The sequence below is a fragment of the Haliotis cracherodii genome, unplaced genomic scaffold (genome assembly GCF_022045235.1).
Source record: "Haliotis cracherodii isolate W230 unplaced genomic scaffold, xgHalCrac1.p SCAF_14, whole genome shotgun sequence".
Taxonomy (NCBI): domain Eukaryota; kingdom Metazoa; phylum Mollusca; class Gastropoda; order Lepetellida; family Haliotidae; genus Haliotis; species Haliotis cracherodii.
In genome coordinates this window covers 28,870,141-28,892,664 of record NW_027266269.1, presented here as the reverse complement: position 1 = coordinate 28,892,664, position 22,524 = coordinate 28,870,141, and the positions used below count along the sequence as shown (strand labels likewise).

General features: G+C 41.3%; 1 protein-coding gene and 1 pseudogene across 1 annotated transcript in view; both read left to right on the top strand.

Moving 5' to 3' along the window:
• The first annotated feature begins 4,230 nt into the window (after window positions 1-4,230).
• LOC139460343 (uncharacterized) lies at window positions 4,231-9,023 on the top strand (annotated as a pseudogene).
• Window positions 9,024-11,163: 2,140 nt separating this feature from the next.
• Window positions 11,164-22,524, top strand: part of LOC139460688 (C-type lectin domain family 9 member A-like) — a 29,269-nt gene continuing 17,908 nt past the window's right edge. Inside the window, exon 1 of the mRNA XM_071242166.1 lies at window positions 11,164-11,486. Coding sequence (XP_071098267.1) covers window positions 11,192-11,486 — 295 coding nt within the window. The 5' untranslated portion in view covers window positions 11,164-11,191. The remainder of the gene's footprint in view (window positions 11,487-22,524) is intronic.

Here is a 22,524-nt window from a genome sequence, read left to right as displayed (position 1 = left end):
AAACAATGTCTTGAATAGATAAACAATTAATCATAAAATAGATCGTTTGCAATGTATCCTTACTGGACAAAGACACGCACCTGTTTAGCATCAATTTTACGTAATCAAATACCCAAAAGAATACTTCAAAACAAACAAATGTATATTCAATTTTGAACATGTATTTGTTCATTATTTTGTGATTATTTCTCTTCATCTCGTTTCAGAATTATACAATAAAAGATGCGAAGAAAGATTCTTTGGTATAGAATTAACAGGACACGGTTTATATTTTTTAGACTCTTAACAGTTCTTGGAGAAATAAAGTAAGCAGTTTATTATCCTGTGATGAAAATATTTAAAAAAAACCGGTAAACCCATTGAATATATAATACAAAACGAGAGGAATAATTCGTAAATAGTTTGTGGCTAACGCGCACCTGGCGAATCGTTAGGCATCACCGTTCTGTATATCAAACAACATAAAATAACAATTCCAAGACCAAGACAATTTCTATGAAAATTGTGTGTATATATATTAACAAAAAATGATATCCTTTTTATTACAGTAGTATATTCCGTTTAAGTTTTAAAATAAAATGAAACGTTTATATGAAATTACAATACTGATTATTAAATTCTAAAGTTACATTTACATCTTCTTACATCTTCTAACACGCGTGAAGATTCGGGGGTGGAATAGATCTTCAGCAACCCAAACTTACCGTAAAAGGCGACTATGCTTGTCGTAAAAGGCGACTAACGGGATCGGGTGGTCAGGCTCGGATCGCTGACTTGGTTGATACATGTCATCGATCCCAATTGCGTGGATCGATGCTCATGATATTAATCACTGGAATGTCTGGTCCAGACTCGATTATTTTACAGACCGCCGTCATATAGCTGGAATATTGCTGAGTTCGGCGTTAAACAACAAACAAACAAACATCTTCTAACACTTGTCCGAAGGAAAGAAATATCGAAACTATAAACTTTTTTATTTCTTGTTCAAATGTTTAAACAAACAGGGGATGATCAAAGGTTCATAGAATTTGTGGCCTTTATCTACGTATGATAGCATACAAGACATTGATGAATAATTATAGTGAAATTACTTGTGTGACAAAATGTATGAAAGATATGCAAAAATCAACATCATAATTGAAACTGTAAAAACAGGATACAATGATCACGTGCACTGTCATTCCAGTACCTTCACCTCAAAGAAATTACCAAATGTGTACAACAATGTTGACGTATGACATCACTTCCGGTGACCGACTTATACAAAATAGCGTGTTCAGTGACAACATCACGCGGGACTTTAGCAAGGGACTTTCGTTGATCTAGGGATCGTATGTTCTTAAATGTGACAAGTAAGTAATCAGACACATTCTGACAATCTGTTTACTGTTATTTGTTGTTATATTTTTCATTGAAACTGGGAGAAATAGTAAACAATTCCGATAAATACCGTTGTCGTTGAACGTGATTTTCAATCGGTCATGGCGCCACGCAGGACGGAAACTTAAACAATTTCTGTTCAATTTACCAAACCATTGCGATGTATCTTTTTTTAATTCCCCAATTCTTCCTACGATTCTCTTACCATGCATATTCTGAAAATGTTGAAGCAATGCATGCAACGAATAGACAAATGGATAGCTCAAAATAGTTGAAAATGCTACAGTGTAAAATCTGAATTTTGCTTTGTTTACATTTCATACAAGTGCAGTTTTCCGAGCACAGCGTTCGTTTTCACACCAAATTTCTTACACATCTGTGGGTGAGGATAACTGGTATCAAACATATGTGTGAGATCGAATTCCAGGCCCGTGATTGGCTACTCCATGGTGATGACCTGAGGTCAGATTATGACGGACTACTTTCCTGATGTAAGTAATTGATAAGTTGCTCATGCTTCAGTCGAGTGTTCACCTACGTCTGTGTTGAACGTTATGGATTTGTTTTAGTGTAAAGCCCCTTATTGATTCCACATCGACATATATGCCTGTCATAGAGTAACAGTTTAAACAATAAGCCACTCCCCGTGATTTCCACTTAAGCGTAATAAGTGCTCCCTTAGCAGGGAGTTCTGGGAACCTCGCGACGGCTGCTTCCGCCATGAATGTAAACACTCAAGAAGAGTAAATCCATGTACATCTTGACTATCCCTCTAATACCGGGTTGTCTTGTTCATTATATGATTGTATGTAGTATGGGGTTACCACAATGCCACTCCTCTTCAACCCTCACTTCCAAGTCGAAAATTTTTTAAAATACACTACGCTCACTAGGCCTAACACACTTCGCAGTTTTGAATTCGGTTGGAAATTCCCTCTTCTGTGATATCATATCCACTGTCATTTTAGGCAAAGCAAAATTACCATTCACGGCGTTATTTACTCCGTGTTTAGAAATCTAAAGATAGGATATTTACTCAAAGAATTGAATTTCAAAAGTAGCATATTCTGTGTCAGTATCTGGGTATCTGTTTTTTCATCTAATCACTAATGATAGTTTTGAAACGTCGCCTAGAATCGGATAGAATGTTTTGGAAAATTCGCACACACAAACGCCGAAGTGTACGTGCCACCATATTGTAGAGTATTTACAAAATCACGTGTCAGGTGCCGATTATGAGACGCCTGTTAGATCACGTATATTTCCAACTCAACTGCGTTACATGCATCCCTGAATTCCTCATACATGGAGGAATCAAATGGCATATGGTCTTTGTCACAATGCAAATTATCTAGAAGATAGGTTTGTTGTTTAACGCTGCACTCAGCAATATGCCAGCTATATGACTGCGGTCTGTAAATAATCGAGTCTGGACCAGACAATCCAGCGATTGATATCATGAGCATCGATCCGAGCAACTGGGATACGATGACGTGTATCAACCAAGTCAGCGAACCTGACAACCCGATCCCGTTAGTCGCCTCTTACCAAAGACAATGACACTTCTTAATTCAGAATATAATGGCGACAGTTATGTTGTTAACAGCAACAAGTGCATTAACCAAAGGAAAGAATTAAGAATAAATATATATTTGAGTTCAGCAAAGAGCTAGAGGCAATTTTCACCGGCAGATCTAACCAGACGCAAAGACTACTTTACTAAAGTTAATTTCTAACGAGACATTTATTCAATGCAAAAATGCCATATATTCTTGCCACTGAGGGGGTCACGGGTGGCCCAGTCGTCTAGGGCGCCGCGATTCGCTGTGCAGAGTTGCGTCCCTTGGGCACGCCAGAAACCTATGATTGTGGGTTCGAATCCCGGTTCGCCCCGATTATGTTTCTAGGTTTGTCAGCACCATACCCGTGCTCGTGGGTTTCACCGAAGTGGTAAACGTCTGAGACCTGCATCACTTCGGGCTTTCCTCCCACATTAAGCTGACACGCCGCGATATAACTGGAATACTGTTAAAAGCTGCGTTAAACCCAACTCACTCACTCACTCACTTGCCACTGAGTTTTTTGGTTTGGTTTGTTGTTTAACGCCGCACTCCAGCTATATGACGGCGGTCTGTAAATAATCGAGTCTGGACCAGACAATCCAGTGATTGAAATCATGAACATCGATCCACGCAATTGGGACCGATGACATGTGCCACTGACTGCACTTATGGACAGTCATGGAAGGGTAACATCTGCCAGTTTGGCACAGCAAGAATGACGAGAGTGACTAAACACCTGTTTAGAATTTTAGTTCAATTACAAGCAGCACGCCATTCCTTATCATGCTGACAAAATAACTATATATTGGTTGGTTTGTTGTTCAACGCTGCACTCAGCAGTATTCTAGCTATATGACGGCGGTCTGTAAATAATCGAGTCTGGACCAGACAATCCAGTGATTGATATCATGAGCATCGATCCACGCAATTCGGATACGATGACATTCATAAGCCAAGTCAGCAAGCCTGGCCACCCGATCCCGTCACTCACGACAAGCATAGCCGCCTTTTACGGCAAGCAAGGGTTGCTGGAGACCTATTCTAACCCGGATCTTTACGGGCCGGGTGCAAATTGCCTGCTTGTACCCAACACAGTTCATGTTGAAGAGTATAACCACGGTGTCATTGTTCACGTTGACAAGAGAATACATGCTATCAATATGGCCTCGCCTAAACCAAATTGATACAAGTAAAATACTTCAAACAAATCTGACTTTCCTTTTGATCGATGTAAAGCCACTGTCAAACACACTGTACAAAACAGCATATCCGTTATTTAGTAGACATGTCGTCAGAATCCACGAATGGCTTTGTGTTTGAGAGAACTCGGTTGGTAGTATCCATGCAACCAGATGGAGACGCGAAGTCATGTTTTCCATAACAAACACCACTTGCTCGAAGAGCAATATATAATTAACAGATAAATTCAGTTCCTGAACATTTACGAAAGAGCATTGTGGCACTGTAGCTAACCTGGTACAGGAAAAGTAGGAACATTCCCTTGTGAAGTTTCTCTGTCCCTTGATGTGATAGGCCCGTGAAGAATCCGGGGTAGAAGAGGTCTTCAGCAACCCATGCTTGCCATAAAAGGCGACTATGCTTGCCGTGAGTGACGGGATCGGGTGGTCAGTCTTGCTGACTTGGTTCCCTTGTGAAACGTTTCTGTCCCTTGATGTGATAGGCCCGTGAAGAATCCGTCTTCAGCGTAGAATAGGTCTTCAGCAACCCATGCTTGCCGTAAAAGGCGACTATGCTTGTCGTAGAGGGCGACTAAAGAGACCGGGTGGTAAGGCTGGCTGACTCGGTTGAAACATGTCATCGTATCCCAATTGCGTGGATCGATGCTCATGATGTCAATCACTGGATTGTCTGGTCCAGACTCGATTACTTACAGACCGCCGTCTGGAATATTGCTGAGTGCGGCGTTAAACAAAAATCCAACCCAATCCAATCCAAGCCTTACGTACGAATTAAGTAATGCAAACAATGAAGGACCTCCTTTATTTGGAACACTCATTTGATCGTGTCATTGTTGGATAATGTTTTCTCTGTCCAAGGATATGAAATAAGTTCATTTAAGTGAGTGAGTGAGTATGGTTTTACGCCGCTTTTAGCAATATTCCAGAAATATCACGGCGGGGGACACCAGAAATGGGCTTCACACATTGTACCCATGTCGGGAATCGAACCCGGGTCTTCGGCGTGACGAGCTAACGCTTTAACCACTAGGCTACCTGACCGCCCCAGTTAATTTAAGATCCTTAAATTTAAATAATGGGGAGATGGTGTAGCAGCTTCAATGGTACCTTCGTTTCATCTACAGTTACTGTTTCTGACGTCTGAGGCGCTGCAATTTGCTGTGCAAAGTTGCGTCCCTTGGTCACGCAAGAACCCAGATCGTTGGTTCGTATACTTTTTCGCCCCGATTATGTTTCTAAGATTGACAGCATCATACCCGTGCTCGTGGGTTTTCACCAAAGACCTGCATCATCACTTGCCGTGATATAACTGGAATATTGTGAAAAGGGGCGATTAGCCAAGTAACTCACTCACTCAATCAATCACTTGCTCATGGCGACCTTACGTCCACATTGGACAATATGGTTGCCAAAACTGGAAATTAAATCCATTCCATAGACCGAAACCCGTATGTCACATTCGCCCACAATGATCATTTGGCCGAGCAAGTTTGTTTATAATATTCGCATATCTTCCAGGACATTTCGTTTGTGAGTTATAAAGTTTGAACACGTGAAACTACTGCAACTATTCAGTAGTGGTTGTTAGCCCGTTAATGAATTGGTTTGTGTTTGCGTGTGTGTTTGGAAAATGACATATGTTGGCGTTGCAGGACTCTTTTTCTTCAGCGTCAGGAGGCACGGGTGGCCCAGTCGTCTAAGGCGCCGCGATTCGGTGAGTGAGTTGGGTCTAACGCCGCTTTTAACAGTATTCCAGGTATATCATGGCGTGTAAGCTTAATGTGGGAGGAAAGCCCGAAGTGATGCAGGTCTCTGACGTTTACCACTTCGGTGAAACCCACGAGCACGGGTATGGTGCTGACAAACCTAGAAACATAATCGGGGCGAACCGGGATTCGAACCCACAATCATAGGTTTCTGGCGTGCCCAAGGGACGCAACTCTGCACAGCGAATCGCGGCGCCTTAGACAACTGGGGCCCGTCCCCCCCCCCCCCCCCCCCCCCCCGCCCACACACACACACACACACCCTTGCCATTGTCATATAGTCGGAATCGTACAATATGCAGATTTCTTATGGAAAGGGTTTTGTCACTTTTATGGATTATTAATGCCATCTGAAAGCTTGTGTAATTAAAATGAAACGTCGTTGGACGACAATCCTTGGGCTTCGCAAACTAAAATAGCAGATCCTGTTTAGAACTACATTAACGTGATTTCCGAATTACCTCATTGAAGATATTATACCTTCATTCAGTCTTCATTCATTGTCTCTTTACGCGCTATGCACCGTGAGTCATGTGCAGTGTAGACCCGTGAAGATCCGGGGTAGAATAGGTCTTCAGCAACTATGCATGTCGTAAAAGGTGACTATGCTTGTCGTAAAAGGCGACTAACGGGATCGGGTAGTCAGGGTCGCTGAAAACATGCAATATTCCAGCTATATGATGGCGGTCGGTAAATGATCTGGAGTTTGAACCAGACAATCCAGTGACAATCCAGTGACAAACCCGATCCCGTTAGTCGACTCTTACGACAAGCATAGTCGCCTTTTACGGCAAGCATGGGTTGCTGAAGACCTACTCTATCCCGGACAGGTCACCATATTATAGAATCAGTTTGAATAGTGCAGTGATTAAGAACAAAGAAGAAAACAAAATTTAAACAAGAGTTTGCCACTAACGTGGCTATATCCCTCGCCCTTTCTCAGAATTTATGACATAATTATATCTAAACAAACCCTAACCTTTTTTAACCGAGGTGGAACTTGTCATGGAAACTGTAAAAAAAAAGGAAGAGTTTGGAACCTAAATCCACCTTGTTGCCATAAAAACGTAAAAAAATAAAAATTTCTAAAATTTCTCGCTGACTTGGTTAATATATCATGGTCATCGATCCCAATTGCGTGGATCGATGCTCATTATATCAATCACTGGATTGTCTGGTCCAGACTCGATTATTTACAGACCGCCGTCATATAGCTGGAATATTGCTGAGTGCGGCGTAAAACAACAAATAAACTCATTCAGTAATGCAATGTTAGCTGTGGAGATGAATATCTTTAAAATACTCTTAATGTACGTTTTGTTTACCTTTATATATCATATAGGCGATTCCAAATATTAGGTAGATTGTCCTTGTGTTTTAGAAACAGTACATATTTGAATATGTCTAATTACCAGACGCAATTTAAATGTTTCAAACAACATTTCGATTCATGTGCATGCCTCGCCATTGTTTCCCTATTTGTCTAACAACTGCACTGAATAGTCGTGCATCTGCACAGTATAATTAACCAACTCAGCAGAATAATAATTGGCCAGCTGACGTACTTAAATAAGCAGCCTAATTGCTGACATAGCAAATGTCAAGTTAATCAGAACTGATTAGCTCAGCAGAATAATGATCGGTCAGCTGCCTTTAAAAGCAGGCAGGTTGTGTTAACAAACCATCGGAGAAGCGCAGTCACAATAGCAGAGAGGAAAACCAGGGACAAGGAGAGACGAGCACTGACCAGCCAGTCCAGCACTCAGCTGCCCAAGTGTCAACGTGACTTCTTCCTATGTTCGACTCTGTAACTATTGAAGGACTGGTTCTGTAGTTCTACTGTGTTAAAAAACAAACCATTCTCCGCAACCACCCCGAACCCGGGTCTTCGGCGTGAACGCCTTAACCACTAGGCTACCCGACCGCCCCCGATTGCATACCAGGCAGGAGCGATCATTGTTACCGTTTGTCGGGAAGGCACTAAGTTTCCTGTTTGGTGTAGTATCTGATGCATATCTGGATACCATTAAACGGAATATTAAAAAAAATAGCAGACTACCAGATAGGATTAGTCCACATAGTAAAGGAAGAATTTTCGATTCTAAACACATCCAGAGTACGAATCTCAGAAAACAGGCATACCATTAATGAAGGAATTGACAACCTGGTTATAATCGAGGGAAAGATTTCTAATGTTATAAAAGAATTGGACAAACAAATCTTGGAATTAGAATGAGCAACAAAAACATATTTACAAATTGAATTAGTAATGGAGGAGTGAGTGAGTGAGTGAGTGAGTGAGTATGGTTTTACGCCGCTTTTAGCAATATTCCCGCAATATCACGGCGGGGGACACCAGAAAGGGGCTTCACACATTGTACCCATGTCGGGAATCGAACCCGGGTATTCGGCGTGACCACCCAACGTTTAAACCACTAGGCTACCCGACCGCCCCAGTAATCAAGGAAATTAGACAAATGTTACAAACTTTGATTTAATTCATGGAACACCTCAAGTTACAACTGAATATGCTGGCACTGTGACATTTATCCCCGAGTACCATCACCCCTCGCCATTTACTGGCCCTTCTGAATGATGCTAAAACCCAATTACCAGCAAAGTTTAAGTTATCTGGCATGCCAGAGGAAGATTTAGGGAACTTCTATAAAAAATTGACGTGTAACACGGTATTAGAGGATGATAAAATTTTGATAATTACTTCGATCCCCTTGTTAGATGTCAATGGGAAATTTGAAATTTATCAAGCTTATAACTTACCCATGCCAATATGACAACGACTGCCCGACAGGTCTGAAGAAATTAGCCGTATGGTCGCTAAGTATCGTGTGGAAAACCACGTGTTAGCTGTAAATGCAGAACGTACTAAGTATGCATTATTAAAGAATTCGGAGGTCGAAACATGCACCCAGCCTTACACAAACTACTGTCATATCCAAAGTCCTATATACCCCACCAACTTAAGTCAACTTTGCATAGTGGCTCTGTTTATGAAAAAGGAAGATAGCGTATTGCCAATGACAGAATATTTAACAGATAGCCGCTGGATAGTTACTTCTGATAAGGGTTACACACAACCAAATGTTTTCACATAGACTTCTATAGTAACGTTATATTTTTTTTAAAAATAACTAAGCATTCAACAGCTATTACCTGTACGTGTGTGCACAGTTTGGCCTTAGAGCAGCAATAAAAAAGTAAAAAATGACAAGCTTAGCCAGCTCCTTTTCCGAGTACATGAAGCTAAACACACCACCCCCAGTTTCGCACCAAATGTCACCTACTTGAAAATAGCTGTGGTCACATTCAGCATAAGTCATCATGTTGAAAAAGACAGTACTAAATATAGAAAAAACATAGTCAGTTTTAGTAACTGGATGGATGTACATTTGAAAGACATAAAGATCTTATAGAATATCCTCCAATCACAGCCTGCAGATATCTCACGATCTGCACTGAAGGCTCCTACGAAAACCGCACTAGTCGTGTGGGGAGAGGGCGACGGATATTCTCAAACCATGAGGGTTTCCCCCCACCTTTAGGGAGAATCAGGCTAAACGCGTCATGCTCTGCCTCAAACAGTCATTTATGTTTAACTCCGTATTACCACAATGAAACTTTATACGAGTTCGAGGACGGTTTCCTTCAATTGGCTCGTAGCCCAAATGTTTCAAACATGTGACTATGGAAACCATTCCTTCAGGCTGGGCGAGAACTGGGTGTAATGAAACTACCCCCAAAATTGACACAAATAGAACGCATTCCCATGGGGCATCTGATCGAACAGTTATCTGATCTATTATGACACATTTAATTGGAAGTGGGATGTAATTGTTCTTTTGATAGTAATAATACTATGTATGGTTAGTGAAACCCTGGCTAGCCAAATAGAAAAGAGATAGAAACATTGACTTGGTGATGACGGAGTTCGAGATGGTGTCAGTAGAAACTGAAGACGCATGTCACGCTCACAGGGGAGATTACTCTCTGCACCTCTTATGACCACAGGAAACATGGGCCAGCGAGTAGACCAAGGTGTGGAGGACCAGACAGAAAATACAAGTCAACGTCGATGTGAGAATGGTGTATCATTCCCAGGCACAGTGATTTGTGTGTGGTGGACCTGCCAACAAGGTTGCCATGAAGACAATGAACATAATTGTACCACTATATGTATGTTGCCATAATGTTTGATGCTACGGAAGCCTTTTAGGGCCATTTGTTTTTTGAATTTTTTTTGACACTATCTTCAAATACTAAGTTAAAATTTAGAGAAACTAAGTTGAAATTTGAGGATACTATCTTCAAATTTCAAGATACCATCTTGACATTTTAAGATATTAAGTTGAAATTTCAAGATATTAAGTTGAAATTTCAAGATACTAAGTTACAATTTCAAGATACTAAGTTACAATTTCAAGATACTAAGTTGAAATTTCAAAATACTATCTTGAAATTTCAAGATAAGAAGTTAACATCCTAAGATGTAAAAATACGTTTGAAGTGAATAATTTTTGAGATATCAAGATCCTACAGAAGCTTTTGGGCCATTTGTTTTTTTCGATACTATCTTGAAATTTCAAGGTACTAAGTTGAAATTTCAAGATACTATTTCAACTTAGTATCTTTAAATTTCAACTTCTATATCTTGAAATTTCAACTTAGTATCGAAAAAATTTAAAAAAACAAATGGCCCTAAAAGGCTTCCGTATAATGCACATGGACACCGTTAGTTAATATGGTGCATCTAAATATTCATCAACACTACGAAGATAGTGTTGCATAAGCATGGTAATTCTATATACATCCCTGAAAAATTAGAATTAGTACTCACCTGTAGTGTCATGATTGTATTTCATTGTTTGTGAGGATGGGTTTACTGTGGAATCGATTGATTCTTCTAGACGATCAATAATGTAATTATGATTTGTTACACATGATGTATAATGGAAGTATGTGGAATCACATATCGCCCGTTTCTGTAGTTCTACTGTGTTAATAAACAAATAATTCTCCGTCAACACGGCTTGTCGTCCTACGTGCACGGAGGTGTCACTATTCCTCTCACAAAGACGCACGTTTAACTTATGAATCAATAAGAGTTGAATGTTGATTCGAACACAGTGTTCCCGGATAGGAGTTATGTTACATGCATAATGTTTATTGATCTGGGACAGAGTCAGAACTGACAACACGTCTTTTGAACAGACGAGTCAACCTCGCAGTTACGTAGATTCCAGTTTTGAAGTGTTGAGGAATCACTATGTTCAAACGGGACATCTTTCTCCTGACGCTTGTATTCCATAAACTGATATCTGCCCATCAGTCTTGTGGTGGGTTTCATGTTCGACGTCACTCAAGTTTGGACAATCTGTTGTTTAATGAGGCCTTTATGTCTGAACACGTCGTGGAAGGTAGATTATCATGTGCAGAACGTTGTTACCGACACCCCCTCTGTAACATGCTGCTGCACAACCCAACGTCCAAACGATGTCGCCTGTACAAGTCCTTCATCAACACAGGAGGCACTGAAGAGCCGGGCTGGCAGTATTATGCAGGTGATCTTAATTTATATAAGGATTTGGTTGGTTTGTTGTTTAACGCCGCACTCGGCATTATTTCAGCTATATGACGGCTGCCTGTAAATAATCGAGTCTTGACCAGACAATCCAGTGATTGATATCATGAGCATCGATCCACACAATTGGGATCGATGACATGTATCAACCTAGTCAGCGAGCCTGACCACCCGATCCTGTTAGTCGCATTTTACGACAGGCATAGTCACCTTTTACGGCAAGCATGGGTTGCTGAAGACCTATTCTACCCCGGAATCTTCACGGGTCTTATATAAGTAGAGCGTAAATGAATTAATTTGTATATCACGTGAGCAATTATTCAGTTATATGCGAGTGAGTGAGTGAGTGGGTGAGTTAAAATGTAAAATCACATCGGCACTGTTGCAGCCATAAAATGTCACGAACAATTTATACATTAACAATTGAGACATTTAGATTAAAAAAAACATGTCAACAATGGACTGTAAAACAACTTGAGTATAACAGTTTTGTATTAAAACCCGTCAGCAATCATAAATATATATGACCATTTACAACAATAGACCCGTGAAGATCCGGGGTAGAGCAGGTCTTCAGCAACCCATGCTTGCCGTAAAAGGCGACTTTGCTTGTCGTAAAAGGCGACTAACTGGATCAGGTGGTCAGGCTCGCTGACTTGGTTGATGCATGTCATCGTATCCCAATTTCGTGGATCGATCATCATGGTGTCAATCACTGGATTGTCTGATCCAGACTCGATAATTTACAGACCGCCGTCATATAGCTGGAATATTGCTGAGTGCGGCGTTAAACAACAAACAAACAAACAACCCATCAAGGGACATCCACTAACAATCTCAGTTAATACTCAGATACTACCAATTAATGAAATAACTTTAATCAAAAGTTGTCAATAAATTCTATTTCTTAAGAAAAAATAATTAAACAAGAACTTCACTGATCAAAAATATCTCCTCTAGATAAAACTTTGAAATTGTTATCCCTTGCAATGGAAACATCAACACAGTAATGCAGGACATGCTTTACTGTAGTTGTCTCACCACAGGGAATACAGAGCGGGTGAGGTGAGGTGAGGTGAGGTGAGGTGAGGTGAGGTTTAACGTTAACGTCGCGTCCAAGATGATTGCACTTACATAGCGAAGTGCATGTACGTGTGTGAGTTTCTATTTATACTAGTCCGGACTAATGCGTATTTTATAGTGCCACTGGGATACAATGACACAGTTTAACATGAATACCCCACTCAGACACAATATATTGACGCCGAGCCGACCAGTCCTTGCTTTAGCCCCTTAATGCCGAGCGCCAGACAGAGTAACAACAACAAGTACCATATTTTAATGTCTTTTGGTATGACGCGGCCGGGGATCGAACCCCAGACCTTCCGCTCTCCAGGCGGACGCTCTACCACAAGACCACGGAGGCGGTCTGTAAACTACCGGGCAAAAGAAACTAATCACTTGTAAATTAAGGTTTATCTGAATTAAAGACGATGCGATAAGTTAGAACATTATCAGAAAACATTCACCAAAACACCCCCTGTGCACACTTTTTGCAGGATTCAGTGAATTTCGTGCAGTCAGGATAAATGGGAAAAAGCAGGATTTTGGGAACTGATAAAAATGTTCGTGCAGGAATGTTACATAAATTCCGGTGTGGGGCAGAGCAAGGATTCGGCATCAAACAGAACATTAGAGAAATGCCGAGACTCACACAAGAGGAACGTGACAGAGCTACTGAGTGAGTGAGTGAGTGAGTATGGTTTTACGCCGCTTTTAGCAATATTCCAGCAAAATCACGGCGGGGGACACCAGCAATGGGCTTCACACATTGTACCCATGTCGGGAATCGAACCCGGGTCTTCGGCGTGGTTAGGTCGTTGTAACTCCGCTTTGAGCAGTATTCCAGTTAAATCCTAGCAGTAGTATAGTCTAAGTCCGCAGAAGGTAGTTTTGGTTGAGGGAGGTTGAGGGAAAATAGCGAAGGTGATTGGTTGATCCAAGTCACGTGATCGGATAGGATGACTCATGCATCAACAGCGCGTCACAGGTGAGGGGGAATGAAAGGTGTGTGTTTATAAGGCAGAAAAGAATTCATAAGAAAACAAAAGTAAAAGGTTATGAATAGAGCTATGTGTATAGCGTGCTGCCCTAAATAGACAGACCGTACCCGTCAGCCCAGTTTGAATTGAGCGCGCTTGACAACTCACGTGGCCTCGTCGTTTAACCCGCGCTCGCTAGAGCGTGCGACCTGGTTTGATGAATGCAGGGTGTGTGTTGAAAGTACATCATACCACAATAGAGACGGGTTATGTCAACACGATATACGCCGGGTAATGTAGGCACACACAAAAATGTACGTCTAGCTGGATCAAATTCATCTTGTACGGTCTACACGTTGTACACCACGAACGTTAGACAACCTGTATAGAAAAAAATATAGACAAAATAGATAAGACTACGCAATCAGCAAGCTAGCAGTGTCGTTTAATTACATTTAGCGCGCAAGAACGAGGTAGTCACGTCACCCTGCATTGACTATAACGCTGAAGGCAGCCGGATTTCGAATCACCCGCGCTGCGTACTATTGTGAACCATTTGTAAAGAATTATTCAGCCCTGTCCCGACTTGCATAGTTGATGTTTCAACGCTAGCGTTTCCATTTAACGCGATGACAAATAAACCGTACGGTTTGAGTTTTAACCGTGTAACATGATGTGCACAGTTTTACTTCAGAATCGTCACGATATGGCTGAAATACTGCCGATGTGACGTTAAATCTTAACTCACTCACTCAATTTACTTCAGAACGTGCTATTTTGAAAATAGATAGTTACAACCTTGTCTGTGTTCAATAAGAAACTGATAAGTACATGTACCAGTGTGACGGCACGAAGCTAGGTTTGTTGGGAAAGTGATGGAAGCAATCTATAGGACATTTTCATGTTTACAATACTCACCCTTAATTCGAAGAGAGAACAGAGTTTATCATGGAAAATTGTTTGACGAGGAAAATGTTTTATTGGAAATATATGTCGAAGCAGGTTTATTCATAGCTAATGTATAGCAGAGAGACTAAGCGACCGACCGCCCATAACAATGTCAACATACCCCGGCCTTACAATTAATGTCAACATACCAGCCTCGCCTGAAGCTTCCCATTCATAAATTGTGTGACCAGTGTGCCGTATTTATGATATGTTAGGGAAGATGTGTTGTACATATGTTATTTTAAAAGGGAGTTATTTCAGAGAGGATATATATGGGTATTCCCCCTCATTAAACCTTTCTTTCGTTGGCGTCTATTAAACGTATCCGGTATTTAATACATTTGAATGATGTAGGAAAGTATGTGCGTGTAGACGTTGTACCTATATCCGAACACGAATGTATGACACCTTTAAATAGATCAATTACGGTTCTAACCACGACACGCAACATGACTATGAGCGTGGTTAGCAGTTCATATTTATAAACACATCGTAAATGACATATTTCTGATGAATGAACTCGCCCGCACACATGTCTATAGGATTATGTTCGCCCGAACTGTAAACAGTGACACATTGGATAACAGGAAGGGTGTGTGGAATGCACTCGTCCTCGTAAGGGTAAAATACGCGTTTAAACTCACCATTTAAATGATGATGACATTACTTTTTTACATGTATTGGTATCAGTGAGTGAGTGAATTTAGTTTTACGCCACACTCGGCATTATTCCAGCTCTAGGACGGTGGTCTGTCAATAAACGAGCTTGGACCAGACAATCCAGTGATCAACAGCATGAGCAGCGGATGGATCCCCGTCGTCAGTCGCCGATAAGCATGGGTTACTGAAGGTCCATTCTATAACCCGGGACAATCACGGGTGTAGTATGACGAAGACTATATACTAATATGATCGCTTTTTTAACATACTCACAAGTGTGCTGTGAAGAAAAGAGTGTCTTCCAAGAATCCCTGCACGTGTAAGACAGTATAAACTCTACAGTAGTGTAGCCCGACAAACAGTTTTACTCTCGCCAGCAAACGGATTGGACGTGAACAACATGAAGAAAGCGTCAGAGATTAGACTTGACCCTAGAGATATATTTAGGAAGACTACGTTGAGAAAATCACAACAGAGAAAGAAACCACAAGCAGCCAAGAAGTCGACGCTGAAGACAAAGAAGAGACAGGTAACACCTAAAATATTAACGATGACAACCAAACAGGGATCGAAGACAACACTCCAACCCGTGAAAATACAACATGTGTCGGAGGTGAAGGCTGTGGTGGAACGGGCACTTGCTGCCTTGAAGCGTCAACAGAGTCAAGGGTATAAAAGAAAGCTTCATACCCTCTAATCGCACACCGTATTGGATCACCATGGGGGTTGCCACCTGTCCGGACTGTGAAAAAATGTTTTCAAGGAGAGACGTCATGTTACGACACAGGAGAAATAAACATAGCATACCGCCGCCGCCGTTACAAGCCCACCCGCCGCCGCAAGTCCACTCGCCATTACAAGCCCACCCGCTAACGCCGCCGCCGCAAGCCCATCCGCTACCGCCGCCGCCGCCGCAAATCCACCCGCCATTACAAGCCCACCCGCTAACGCCGCCGCCGCCGCAAGTCCACCCACCGCCGCCGCCGCTGCGTCGAGCCAACCCGCCGTTCCAAGCACATCCGCCGCCGCCGCCGCCATCGCAAGTCCACTCGTGGCTGCCTCATTTACCATGTATATCTGATCTTCGAGAACAATTCAAGTTCCTGATTCCCTCAAATGCGCTCGTTGTGGGACCCAGTGGTTGTGGAAAGTCTGTGTTTACCTCTCATGTACTCCGGCATGGCCTGATCCAACCCCAACCTACCCGCATCGTTTGGTGTTATACTCAATGGCAGCCATTATATCAGGACCTCGGTGAGCAGCTGCCTCAGCTGACCTTTGTCAAAGGAATTCCCTACGATATCTTGGACGAGGATTACTTTGATGCTCGTCAACAGAACGTGTTGGTCCTGGATGATTTCCTGGCCGAAGCAAAGCACGACACGCGTATTTCGCGGCTGTTTACTCAAACCTCACATCACAAGAATGTATTGATCTTTCTCTTGATACAAAATCTGTTTCCGAGAGGTAAGGAATGGAGAGACATTGCTTTGAACGCGCATTATGTCACCCTGTTTCATTCCACCATAGATAAACAGCAAATCAAACTCTTCGCTCGTAGAATTTTCACCGAACATATGGATCACTTTATGGCTATGTATGAAAAGGTTGCTGAAACACCCTATGGACAACTCACCATCGATCTAAAACCTACCACCAAAGATAAGGATCGACTGCATGTTAACCTCATAAATGAGGAAAACAGGAGAACAACAGCACAGTCTGAACCTGATCTGCGTAGGGAGAAGTTGACTACAACAGAATCTCTGGATAGTTCTCTGACACAAGAAGAGAGATTGCCCCAACATCAGCTCACTCCAACTGAAACCGATTCAGACACGAGTAGTGAGACATCGTTGACTATGGCCACGGCTTGCGCAGATTGCGGGGTGCTGATAGATAACATGCACGATCTACAGCGACATATCAAACACTGGTGTCCGGCCAATAGCCTTCAACCTAAGAGAAAGCGTGCCAGACTCGAGAGTGATGACGATGACAGTGACTTTGACGACCTAGCCTCTTCCCAGAAAGGCAGTGGTCTTGCCGTCAAACCTCCACGTGGGAAGTCAACATTCACTAATATGGAAGCCGAGGAGTGGCAAAATGTAGGCTTACAACGCATCTGGAAGCAGGTGTACGATACGTTTCATGACAAGATGAAACTGCAGAAAAAACAGTACGAGCGACAGGGACGAACGCAAGAATGGATTGAGAGAAGATTGAAACTGAGGTGGGAGGATCTAGTGCGTAGTACTCTCAACTATGCGATGGAATATACCACATACTTTAAAGAGGCACCTCTGTTTCAAAACATGCTATACAACCTGGGAGACATGAATCCTTCCACGGAACAATCCGTTCTCAAAAATAAAATCCTCCTCCTAAAACCCAAGATGAAAGAGATCCTGCCTTTGATGGATATGCCGGAAATAGACAGTGAGACTGAATCTGATAGCGTTGCAGAGGATAACAACGGTGATGACGAGGAGGAGGATGATGATCGTGAGCAGAACGATTAGGCATAAATACCCATCACTACTGTATCAGTCTAACAGTCTGAAGAGAATGCCGAGTCAACGCCACGCGTCTAGTTTGATTCATATTTTGAAAACACCTCGTAAACTGAGGCGTTTGAACGATAAGAAACGCCGAATTTCCCTCTACGTGAGAGGAAATGTGAAACTGGGACCTCCTGGACGGAAATCGTTACAAGCAATGGATAAAGCATAGACTATAGACAACCATTCAACCTTAAAACAGCGTAAAAAAGGAAACATTCAACAGTGCGAAATGTGTTTCAAAACATGGACTCGCTATTTAAACAATAGGGCCTTCGAGCAGCAGCAGCATGTGTATATGAGTGACTAAATAATGTTCCAGAGTGAATACTATTGTCCATTCGTATATCACGGCTTTGTATGGAACCGATTGGCTCGAATCAATAAATGATACGAATGAATTGTTTGTTTTTTCTCAGTTTTTGCACATTAGTATATAGTCTTCGTCATACTACACCCGTGAAGGTCCCGGGTTATAGAATGGACCTTCAGTAACCCATGCTTATCTGCGACTGACGACGGGGATCCATTGGTCAGTCTCGCCGACTCGGATGACACGTGCCATCGGTTCCTAGTTGCACAGATCGCTGCTCATGATGTTGATCACTGGATTGTCTGGTTCAAGCTCGTTTATTGACAGACCACCGTCCTAGAGCTGGAATAATGCCGAGTGTGGCGTAAAACTAAATTCACTCACTCACTGATACCAATACATCTAATAAGTAATGTCATCGTTTAAATGGTGAGTTTAAACGCATATTTTACCCTTACGAGGACGAGTGCATTCCACACACCCTTCCTGTTATAAAATGTGTCACTGTTTACAGTTCGGGCGAACATAACCCTATAGACATGTGTGCGGGCGAGTTCATTCATCAGAAATATGTCATTTACGATGTGTTTATAAATATGAACTGCTAACCACGCTCATAGTCATGTTGCGTGTCGTGGTTAGAACCGTAATTGATCTAATTGAAAGGTGTCATACATTCGTGTTCGGATATAGGTACAACATCTACACGCACATACTTTCCTACATCACTTAAATGTATTAAATACCGGATACGTTTAATAGACACCAACGAAAGAAAAGTTTAATGAGGGGAATACCCATATATATCCTCTCTGAAATAACTCCCTTTTAAAATAACAAATGTACAACACATCTTCCCTGACATATCATGAATACGGGACACTGGTCACACAATTTATGAATGGGAAGCTTCAGGCGAGGCTGGTATGTTGACATTAATTGTAAGGCCGGGGTATGTTGACATTGTTATGGGCGGTCGGTAGCTTAGTCTCTCTGCTATACATTAGCTATGAATAAACCTGCTTCGACATATATTTCCAATAAAACATTTTCCTCGTCAAACAATTTTCCATGATAAACTCTGTTCTCTCTTCGAATTAAGGGTGAGTATTGTAAACATGAAAATGTCCTATAGATTGCTTCCATCACTTTCCCAACAAACCTAGCTTCGTGCCGTCACACTGGTACATGTACTTATCAGTTTCTTATTGAACACAGACAAGGTTGCAACTATCTATTTTCAAAATAGCACGTTCTGAAGTAAAACTGTGCACATCATGTTACACGGTTAAAACTCAAACCGTACGGTTTATTTGTCATCGCGTTAAATGGAAACGCTAGCGTTGAAACATCAACTATGCAAGTCGGGACAGGGCTGAATAATTCTTTACAAATGGTTCACAATAGTACGCAGCGCGGGTGATTCGAAATCCGGCTGCCTTCAGCGTTATAGTCAATGCAGGGTGACGTGACTACCTCGTTCTTGCGCGCTAAATGTAATTAAACGACACTGCTAGCTTGCTGATTGCGTAGTCTTATCTATTTTGTCTATATTTTTTTCTATACAGGTTGTCTAACGTTCGTGGTGTACAACGTGTAGACCGTACAAGATGAATTTGATCCAGCTAGACGTACATTTTTGTGTGTGCCTACATTACCCGGCGTATATCGTGTTGACATAACCCGTCTCTATTGTGGTATGATGTACTTTCAACACACACCCTGCATTCATCAAACCAGGTCGCACGCTCTAGCGAGCGCGGGTTAAACGACGAGGCCACGTGAGTTGTCAAGCGCGCTCAATTCAAACTGGGCTGACGGGTACGGTCTGTCTATTTAGGGCAGCACGCTATACACATAGCTCTATTCATAACCTTTTACTTTTGTTTTCTTATGAATTCTTTTCTGCCTTATAAACACACACCTTTCATTCCCCCTCACCTGTGACGCGCTGTTGATGCATGAGTCATCCTATCCGATCACGTGACTTGGATCAACCAATCACCTTCGCTATTTTCCCTCAACCTCCCTCAACCAAAACTACCTTCTGCGGACTTAGACTATACTACTCCTAGCATGTCAGCTCAATGTGTGAAGACGCTCGAAGTGATGCAGTTCTGAGACGTTTACCACTTTGGTGAAATCTACGACAAGCCTAAAACATAACCGAGGCGAAAGGGGATCCAAAACAATGAACAAAGGTTTTTGGAATGTCTAAGGCACGCATCTCTGGACAGCGAAGAGCTGTTTTATTTGCTTTTAATTTAAATTATTAAGCAGGAGTCCCATCTACAAAAATAAAAAAAAGAAGTAAATTCAGTTGTTTTAGTTTTTGTACATAACAAAGAAGAGAAGTACAAAGACAAAAGCATTCACTCAGGCACTCATGCCTTGTATGCTTGTATACAGTTACTTCCGTGAAACTTTAAAACAAAATGATTTACTATTATTATTTATTTTCAATGAATGAGTGAGTGAGTTTATGCTTTACGTCACATCGGCAGTATTTCAGCCATATCGTGACGAGTTTCAAAGAATGACGCATAACCCAATCGGCATAAAAACTCTGATCTACGGTTTGTTATAGACTCAATTTCATTTTCAATAAAATGTTTTAATTTTAACGCTCCCTTAAAATGATTTATGTGAGAATGTCTTTCTTCCATTTACATTTGTAGATATAAAATTTACCCAATATGAGAAAAAAATCAAAGACAGAATCACTTACTGCATCTTTTTTACATCCAAATAAAACCAGTTCCAAAGAAAGTTGTAAATTTACATTGTACACATGACCACATCCCTCCGAAATCTATTTTAACACAATTGCCCAGAATCCTTCAACAATTTCAAGTTCCCAAAGCAGATAAGATACTTTATCATATAATGAGTAGGTTTCTCGGCAGGATAAAACCAACGGATAAAAACGATATCCGTTGGGGTCATATGCGGAAAGAGATGCAAATATCAAAGGTCAAGTAGGGACTACCTTCACTATTTATAAACAAACACTGACACTTCACTTACCCTGTGACGTAATAAATATTAATGCGCGCATTCCAGGAAAACTCGCAATGTTTCGGTAATGTTTGTGAGAGAGGGAAAGCGATTTTGAAGCACAGAATTAACGAATGACATTATATGATAAAGAGGTTATCACGCTTGTGTGTTTGGGGATGGTAAATATCCTGTATTAGGAATAAACACTATGTATTTAGCTCGTCAAGGCTCGCTAAATACAATGTTTATTCCTAATGCAGGATATTTACTATCCCCAAACACACTCGCGTGATAACCTCTATGTATCTTTATTTAGATAGCGAAAATCTCAAATATTTTGACTTTTGACTCGTGACTTTAATTTTAGGTCGGAAAGAATCAGTGGTTAACATTCTTTGAATAATTCTGCACTTAAACCTTAACTTTGTACATGTGTGTACTAGACATAGGTTTTTAGAACATTGGAGTCCAGTCTATCTCTGATACTTCATCCAATTATACCTCTAATGCTATGTCAAATAGCCTTTTGTACACTGAATAATGCCAAAATAGTCAAGTTATACAGATAGTACACGGTTATAACGAACTCAAAAGGACCACTAATTTTAGTTCTTTATTACCGTAGTTCGTTATAAGCATATATATACACCATATATACAGCAAATGGGCGGAACCAAAAAGAGTTCGTTGTATCCATTTCGATATAAACGTGTTTGTTGTTAACGGAGTTTACTGTATTGTTAAATTCGGTGAGGGTAAGAAATTCTTCAAAATCATTAACTATGTCACAAATTTAAAAAAATAACTCTTTTCAAATCATTTCTTTCTGAATATAGACTTAAAATATACTGAACAGCATTGAAAACGCACCAGCAATAAATCTTGAAATATTACAAACTATTACAACTTGAGCAATGACCGATTTTAATTAGAACAGACATAGACGGATTATTAAGAAAGACGACCAAGGAAACAGGAATATCACAAAGTAATTACATTAACGTCATCAGTGTAAGGAAGACACATAGGGTTAAAATGAAAAGTCAATATCTGGTATGTCCGCCATTGGCAGCAACACAGGCCATGCAAGTCTTCTCATTGATCAAATAAGCCTGCGAATAGTAGTTCTTGGGCATTCCACTCTTGACGTAGTGTATCTTCAAGTTCTCTCAGGTTCTGTACTTGCGGAAGGCGTGAGAGGCGTTGACCCATGTAATCCCATAGATGTTCAATTGGCAAAAGATCGGGTGACAGGGCTGGCCATGGAAGCAGAGGCACATTATTGTTCGCTAGGTACTGTGTTGAAACACGTGCCTTGTGCGCTGTTGCATTATCTTGCTGGAAGGTGTGCATATCCTGGTGCTGATGAAAGAAAGGGATGACGTGATTTGCCAATATGTTATTCCTGTAGTAAAGGGCCTTAACTCTTCAGTAGTAAAGGGCCTCAGCATTCAGTAAACGGGACATCAGAAACGGGACATCAGAGAACAGCAC